Source organism: Barbus barbus, assembly GCF_936440315.1.
Source record: "Barbus barbus genome assembly, chromosome: 41".
NCBI lineage: Eukaryota > Metazoa > Chordata > Actinopteri > Cypriniformes > Cyprinidae > Barbus > Barbus barbus.
In genome coordinates, this window is record NC_136719.1 from 13,338,161 (window position 1) to 13,347,200 (window position 9,040).

Genomic DNA, 9,040 nt, shown 5'->3' on the forward strand with positions numbered 1-9,040 from the left:
CCATCTGAACGTTTTAAGCTGTGTTAAAGTGTAATAAAAGTATTTTTTTTGGATCATTACATTGTTGATAGTATAAGGAATTGATCAATGTGCAATCTTTTGTTACCTGCACCAGAATATCCCAGTTTATTAATCAGTTTATTTTTTTAAAGACTTATTTTTGGCATTTTTGGTCTATCGTCCAATCAAATGCTCTCAAGAATGTCCCATCCCCAATACCATTTGCAACTGCAAATCATGATTCATGTCTGTGACAGTTAAATGAGAATTTAATACATTTAAAAAACATCCAATATAAACCTCCTGTTAAAATAGGAAAAGGTTCTAAGAGGAAAATGCAAACAGCAAATAAGAAGCGATTTCATGGGGTTTTTATGAGCATAAAAACCACAAAAGCCGTCAATTATAATAAACTTTATTAGATAGTTACCAATATTATCTACATCACTGAATACAAAGAGAATGGTGGTCTGCAGGCAGAAAGGGTTTAAAAACAGGGTACCAAACTATCCCTCTCAAGCTTAGCAAAATGGCTGCCAAACATGAACTACGTTTACACATCTAAAAGACTAGAATGGGGGGGGGGGGAAATCTGGAAAACAAATGACAATAATCAATCTTCTCTGCATCAAGACTTTAAAAGAACAGAGCAAAGAAACATCAACATTTGCCTGCGTGTCACTTTTGACATGGTTATCTCAGACAAGGCACCACACAGCAGTGTCACGATTCCATCCCTGCTTTTCTCAAATCATCAACAGTTTAAAAACAGTCCTCAGGAATAAAATAGGCAAAGATTATTTGTAGGATTATGGGTGTTCACAGGATTTTAAGGGGCATTACAGAAAGCACACTATACAACCTCTTATTGATTAATGTATGCTACATAGTTTCACAGTGATGCAATATTTAATTTAATTTAAAAAAAAGGACTTCAAATCATGGCTCTCTCTTAATATACCAGTATCATGAGCCAGGCACTTCAGATATTGCAGTGCAAAGAGAGGCGAGGAACTCGTTGAGTGATTAAAAAAAGCTAGCATAGCACACTAGCTGTGCTTGTTTCCATGAATGCTAGCCTCTCAACTCCCCCCCCCCCCCCCCCAGACACAGACGTCAAAGACTGTTTTTCCAGGCCAGACGGTCAGATTTACAGCTAAAACCAGGCTATTTTTAACCTGCCAAGAGCAAGCAAGGGAAGACATCGCCTTCTCTTAAGTGTCGTCAACTTGCTAACCGCAGCCATGGATCCGAAGTGGACTCAGCTACTTTATTATACTGACTGCAAAGGGAAGGACTTTTGAAAAACGTATAAAAAAAGAAAAAAGTCTATCAACATAAAAACTTGCTGGTTGTTAAGCCTAAAGGTCTTGAGAAGGTAATGTATTTTGCATTGCCCGCAAAGAGTCGCTATATGGACCCTCAAGTTAATGAAGACAAGAAGAGACAAGAAAGCTTAAGGTATGCCAACATCTCATTAAAAAAAAAATAATAATAAAAGGAAAAGGCCTTGACAGACAGCTGAAGTGTCACTATGCCATGATTAGAGAGGAGAAGGGTTCTTGTTTTCGTATCTGCCATTAGATTCTGGCAAAACCCTTTAGTTGGATTTCCAGTATATGAATGAAGTAACAAGAAACAACACCACACTTGATCCTGAAAGTATCAAGCACGATACATCCTCTGTCCGATTTGTAAAAAATATTGTTGGTACCATAGTCAGTGAGCGAGAATGGCACCAAAACCAAAATGAAGATGTAATGAAACAGGCTTGCCAGAAAGATGATTAATCCCAGAGAGTAACAGAGGCGGACACTATGCCTTAAATGGTTATAAAGGCACTACTATCATCATTGGTAGAGCAAGTAGTTCTTAAGGGAAGCAGGTAAGGGCAGTCCATGGATTTCACTCAGTCGCTCTCTTCCCAACGCAACCCGCACTGAGCGCCTACAGAGGTCCATTAACGGCAGAGGTTCAGCTACAGGGAGAGAAAGAGACAGACAGAAATTCATTAGCAACGATCATTCACAAATACTGCGCAAACTTGTAACGCTAGGTGTAGGCTGTCCAGATTTTTGGGTAAATGTCAAGACAGACTGTACAATGGGGCTGTGTGCTAGACTGGTTGTTTTATATCAGTCATGTTATGACATCCTTATTTACACACAAAACTGACATGATACAGCACAAACCCAAGTCCTTGCGCAAATGTTAGGAATGCCCGGCGTCTGTGGCTGGGTGTATGAGCAGCAGACATGAGGATTGATTGTTCTTAAAGTGATCGTTCACCCAAAAATTTAAATTGCCATTAATTACTCATGTCGTTCCAAACCTGTAAGACCTTCGTTCATCTTCGGAACACAAATTAAGATATTTGATGAATTCCAAGAGCTCTTTGACCCTCCCATAGACAGCAAGGATCCTAACATGATCAAGGTCCAGAAACGTAGTAAGGACATCGTTAAAATAATCCATGAGGTCAAAGAGCTCTTGGAATTCATCAAAAATATCTTAATTAAGATCCTGAAAAGACCAGGTGTAAATGCCCTCCGAAACGCATTAGAAACTGATATAAATCCAATCTCTCAAACCACTTCAGGAGGTGCTCTGGCAGACGAAACTGGACAAGTGTAAATGCATAATTGTTGTTGAAACCACATATGCAAATTTTACTCTTCCCAAAATGATCAAATAATAAACATGTGAAAGCGTGTTAAAGGATATGACATTATAGGCAGATATGACTGCGCTAATGCAACACGCATCGCCGCGGACGAGTAGCTGAGCATCTTTTCAGCAAGCCGAGGTGCAAACTGCTGCGAATGAAGCTGAAAGTAAGACGCAGACGCTCAACGCACAATCATCTTCATTAAAAGTAGTAACACAAACTTATCTTTCCAGTGCTGATGCCGCCGCGCGCTCTCGTATTGCGGTCTTTGAACTTGTAATAAGCTGATAATTAATAAAATGCAGCGCTTATCTTTTGATTTTGTTGATGTGAATTTAAATTTAACCCAGGAATTGAATTTCGGATTTAACGTTATATCTGTTTTGCGACGACATTTATGTGGCCAAGTGTAAATGGAAACATTTTAAATCAGATAGATATCCGATCAGAGAAAACGCATGAAATGACCAGGTGTAAACAGGCCCTAACGCAGTAAGTTTAAGAGAGTTCCACATGTACAGTGGGGATCGAAAGTTTGGGAACCCCTTGCAGAATCTGTGAAAATGTGGATAATTTTACCAAAATAAGAGAGATCATACAAAATGCATGTCATTTTTTATTTAGTACTGTCCTGAGTAAGATATTTTCCATAAAAGATGTTTACATATAGTCCACAAGACAAAAAAATAGCTGAAAGTATTAAAATAACCACATTCAAAAGTTTGGGAACCCTTGGTTCTTAATACTGCGTGTGGTTACCTGGATGATCTACGACTTTTTTTGTTTTGTGATGGTTGTTCATGAGTCCCTTGTTTGTTCTGAACAGTTCAACTGAGCACTGTTCTTCAGAAAAATCCTCCAGGTCCTGCAGAATCTTCAGTTTTCCAGCATCTTTTGCATATTTGAACCCTTTCCAGCAGTAACTATGATTTTGAGATCCACCTTTTCACGCTGAGGATGATTGAGGGACTCAAACACAACAATTAAAAAAGGTTCAAACATTCACTGATGTTCCTGAAGGAAACACGATGCATTAAGAGCGGGGGGTGAAAACTTTTTGAATTTGAAGATCAAGGTAAATTGTACTTCATTTGTCTTCCAGGAAACATGCAAGTATCTTCTGTCGCGTCAGAAGGGCAGTACTAAATGGAAAAATATGATATTTCAACAAAATAAGAAAAATGTGGACATCTTCATCCTGTTCAAAAGTTTTCACCCCCCGGCTCTTAATGCATCGTGTTTCCTTCAGGAGCATCAGTGAATGTTTGAACCTTTTTTAATTGTTGTGTTTGAGTCCCTCAATCATCCTCAGTGTGAAAAGGTGGATCTCAAAATCATACAGTTCAAGCACGTAGCTCTCTTCTAACGAGCTGGTTATCTGAATCAGGTGTGTAAACTAAGCAAGACATGCAAAATATGCAGAGCGGGGGGCGTGAGGACAGGAATTGGGAACCGCTGGGCTACAACATGTGTCATTCACCAGTAGAAAACTTTATAGTACAGTTAGTAAAAGTACTGCAATACCAGGAAGGAAGATCGGGTTGTTGATGTTTTGTCTGCCATTCTTGCTCTGTCTGCACAGCGTGCGTGAACGCGCTGATGACGTATCCTATCAGAGGTATGCAAATACATACGTTGACAGGCAGGTTGGAAAGCCAATTAAAACGTTCGGACCAAACGTTTTGATTGGACGAACACTTCTTGGTCCTACACCTTCCACAGAATATATAAATACAGATAAATACATTTAGACCACTTAACTTAATGAGTGCTATCAGGATGTGAAGAGACTTTCAACCAGAATAACAAAAAATGTTTCTGAAGACAAATCACCTATTGCACCTTTGAGAGCAGGAATATGGCACTATAACTATATTACAATGATATTTGCTGTGGATGTTTTAAAGATCTTTTTTATAAAAGTACAAAGGGCTAAAATCTCTTCAAAGTTGAATATTCATTTATGTATGATATTGTATGACCCTTAGGTCACAAAACTGACAAATGCAATTCACCAGCTGATGCTGAGCGAATAAAGACTGCCGATTTTAGTTTTACAATTACCAAGAGAAGAATCTGTGTACAAGAAGAGAAAATTCATACAGTGTGCACCTGGCTTAAAGTATTACAAGTTTCCCCACAGGTCCCCTTTAGTCCAGCCATATAACAACCCCAAGTACTTCGGACTTCAGAATGTTTTCCACACAGCACATGCTCGGATGTTGAGATTACTTCATAAAATGCACACTTTAGCAAACGAGTCACTGGGGAGACCAAAGAGAGTGATGTAAGGGATAAATAACAGTACAATTATACCTCTGTTGACCGCGAGCAAGACGAGGAATGCATTAAAAGGCACTGACACAAGACAGAGACAAAAGGAAGCCAAGGCCTTGGAGTCAGAGGCTGAGTAATACTCTGGCTACTCTCTCACACGTAGAAGGAATGAGAATTCTCCAAAAATGGGAACACCTGTGTCCTGAACCGATGCATTAATATTTCCCAAAGTCAGACCTTCATTAAATGTTGCTAAACATGGAACACTCAGGAAATACATTTAAGAGTCATTCCATCACCTGACAGCATTCAAAACATTAAGGTGATTAAACCCCCATTCCATTGGACAGGACATCATTAGTGGCCCGGAGACTGTTTCCACTGAGAGTAAGGTGGGTTACAGCGGTCCAGACATGAGTAAGTCTGGCCCTCACCTGCATCCTTTCATTATATGACCACAGAATGATAACATCACAAGAATGCCCTCCAAAACTGACTCATTACAGCATGTTGGGTTGAGGAAATGAGTCAGATTCAAAGAAACTACATGCAAAAACAGCAGAAATGTTTATGTAACCTTGAGAATGAGCAATTTGAGGGAAGACATGTCACGCTAATATGACCGAGTAATCTAAAAAACCCTACTCAAGAAATCCACTTTAGGGGGAGGGGGGATTTTTTTTCAATATTTCATCAGTGTCAGCTTCAGTGTCAGCCATCTAGAGCAAGGCATATCAAACATTTTCATGCAAAGGACCTCCTAATTATGATGACTGCCATTGCCTGGGACCCCATTCTTAAAATATAAAAAGCTGTGTGTAAAAACATTTACCGTGGAAGTAAGAAATTGGGTGTGATAAAGACAAGTTCGCAAAACTCTGTCAAAGAAAATTAATATTGTCTAGAACAATTTACATTAAATTAATTTGCATCAAATACACATTGTAAATACTGCCTCTAAAGCAAATTAATCGTCATTTCTTAATGTTAAAACTATGGTTGTCACTATAGTAAAATTAAGAATGATTAACCTAACAATGTCAGATTATGAAAGTGTTTTAGCAAGTGAATTTAACTGAACACTTAAATTTACTCATATTATTGAATCCTAAAACAGAAAATGTGTTTTAGTCCTTGAGAAGACTGGTAGAAAAGATATTTAAAATTGACTCTACAGAATAACCACTTCTGTTAATCATGCATAGTTTTCTCACAATCCCAAATAAATAACCAGCCTGGCCCCATCACTACTTTCCTGTTAAACAAAAGCTCAATTTTGCTTCCCTATAATAATGGATGCAGCGACTTTTAAAATATTTATATCAGCAAGAAATGGCAGTGCAAGGCAGTGGAATCTAATCAAGACGTAATAAGGAAAGAGCAGAGCAAAGCGTCCAGTTTAAAGATTAGATTCCAGGACACGAAAATAAAATATTAGTAGCAGTAGTTGTAGCAGTAATAATGAATTAGTAGTAATTATTTATATTTATAAGTATATTACTATTATTATTAAACGCACAGAAAGTAGCAAATGGAGAAGCTACATAAAATTGTTACCTTCAAACTCTAGCAGAAAAAAAAAAAACTAGATATACATGCTGCAATTGTGTTATACAAGCAGATAATTGTCTTTAATAATGGATTCAACGACTTTTAAAATGATTTAAATCAGCAAGAAAGTCTGTTTAAATGTTCCACAGGCAACAGTGGACTCTGATCAAGATGTAATAAAGAAAGAGCAGAGCAAAGTGGCCAGTTTAATGATTAGCTTGGAGGACGTGAAGATAATGAATGATGTCATGGTCTTTATCAGGTAAATAGAGCTGGTTTCACACAATTAATAGATGGGAAACAAAGCCTCCCAATGACACACTAGCTCGAGTCCAGCCACTTTCAATGTTTAACAAATGACAGCGCCAATCTTGTTAGTCAAGAGATGACTGAAGGAACCATGGAGAAACAGACACATAACAGACAGGCACATTCAAACAAGCAGAAAGGATGATACTTACGATCAAGTCCATTGATGTACCGGATTCGGATTTCACAGTGTCCCCACACAGCACTCACTACAGGGTATAGCTTCTTTCCTTTGAGTCCTCTGAAAGCAACCCCTAAATACTGTCCGTCGACGATAAAACTTAAAGTCCCCTCATCCATGTCCAGGACCACCAAAAACGAGTCTGGGACAATAAAGGTTTCATCAGGTTCAAGAAAAGCTGGATACGTCCTACTGGGCTGGTTCTTGCCATCATGATAGAGTTTGTTACGTCCCAGGTCCCAGCCCCAGGACTCACTATTGTTTCCTACAAGTGCAGTGTATCCTACAGAATGCAGCGGGGCTTCACCCGTCGCAACCCCAACAATTGCATGGGTGCCCCGCTGGCGCATGGCCCAGCTGATCTCCCACACATGTAGTCCCCGCGTGTATCCCACTCGGCCCCGGATAGCATCTGTGCTCTGCGCTACAGGGTGCCGGTGAAATATGAGTTTATTGTCCTCTTTAACAAAGATGTTTAGCGACCGGTCGTCATTGTTCCACGAGTGCTGAACTTGGACTTCCTGTGAGGCTGATGGCATGTCTAACAACATATCCAGGCGGGAGGGCTTTGTGTAGTCCAGGGCCTGCAACTCTAGCTTGAGAGGCCGAAACGTCGGGTCCCGCATGTCCACAGTCTTTATGCCTCCCGGAACCTTCTGCCCCATGCTCTGGGTGGTCTTTTAGCACCTTACTCTCCCTCTTGTCACAAAACGAAGCAAATAACAGAAAGAAAGCAGTCAGGGTCCACTCCTTCACCTATGCCCCTCCACCAATAAGGAGGCCAAGGCTGCTGTTTTTATGCCAGTGGTTGCTGGGAAACCAGGTCAAATCAGCTGCTAGATAAGCTCACCTAGGAAGAGTAAAGGGAGATAAAAACGAGAGGCACAGTTAAAATTAAATTAATACACATACATAATCCATAAACTCAGCTACTAGATTCTGTAATAAAATAATCTTGAAAATAATCTTGAACTAAGGTTACACATTTTGTAAGATTTTAATGAGAGAACACACCCCGATTATCTTGATTCTGCCCACGCTTGAGAACACACACAAAAAATAAAACAAATAAGTCAATCTACACTCCTCTACAAACTCAAACAGTGGACTTAATAGCACAGCAACTGTATTGTTCTGTCATTTGCATGCTCAATGGCTCACTTGTGTGCATTACAATACTGTTTATTGGTCCAAGGCCCTTTGCAGAGTCCCATTACATTACATGACATGACAAGGCAGAAGAGAAATAAATCTCTAGCTTTACCACAACCAAGCTGCTCCTGTTGACTGCTTCACACAATGCCCTTTAAAAATAGGAAATAAGGGAGGGAAAAAGACAGGCCATTTCCTCTTTTAAGCATGTCTAGTCTGAAGATAACAGGAAGAGCAATAAAAAGTCTGTCTTCAAGAATATAGGGCCAAACTGTTTTCAGCAAAACCTGCAAATTTGGGCCAGCAATATTCCACCAGACAGGTCAGTGGCAAAAGAGGCTACTAGAAGGGAAAAATAAAAAAAAAATAAAAAAATTAATTAGACATGCTTTTGTAAATCCCCACCCAACGTCCTGGTTTCTAACGCAATTCCTGCCCTCCTAAATTACATATTTAAATCTGATATTCAACAATTAGGACAGTCTGCAACAAACTGCAAAAAAAAAAAGCTTTGTGAATTTTTTTTGGACACGTCAAAAGTCATGTTCCAATACAGTGCATGAAAATGCTAATCGAAAACAGCGTTTCATAATAAGCTGCTGAAGGGCCCCAAGGGTAATTGAATTGTGGGCAAGAGTTCATTGAAGAGCATCTTAGTCTTTTCTCTGATACAAGTAAACAACCTTTTAAATGGGTCACGCCTCTCCGCCGCTGGCCTACCCGAAGCAGAGGAACACCAAGAAGTGGGTGGCAAGTTTGTGAATGCCAAACAATACAGTCTTCAATGGCTGTCCAATCTTTAGAAAGTAGGAAACATGTTAATTTGCACACACTATGCAAGGGGCAATTAAGCTCCGTGGCAAAGCACCAACACACACAGACAACGGCCTTTTACAGATCTT

The 9,040-nt window shown here is 39.5% G+C and overlaps 1 protein-coding gene across 1 annotated transcript in view; it reads right to left on the reverse strand.

Moving 5' to 3' along the window:
- Nucleotides 1–399: 399 nt before the first annotated feature.
- Nucleotides 400–9,040, reverse strand: part of LOC306860151 (SPRY domain-containing SOCS box protein 1) — a 19,879-nt gene continuing 11,238 nt past the window's right edge. Inside the window, exons 2-3 of the mRNA XM_079401705.1 lie at nucleotides 6,958–7,836; nucleotides 400–1,978 (exon numbers count right to left, since the gene is read on the reverse strand). Coding sequence (XP_079257831.1) covers nucleotides 1,851–1,978; nucleotides 6,958–7,651 — 822 coding nt within the window. The 5' untranslated portion in view covers nucleotides 7,652–7,836 and the 3' untranslated portion in view covers nucleotides 400–1,850. The remainder of the gene's footprint in view (nucleotides 1,979–6,957; nucleotides 7,837–9,040) is intronic.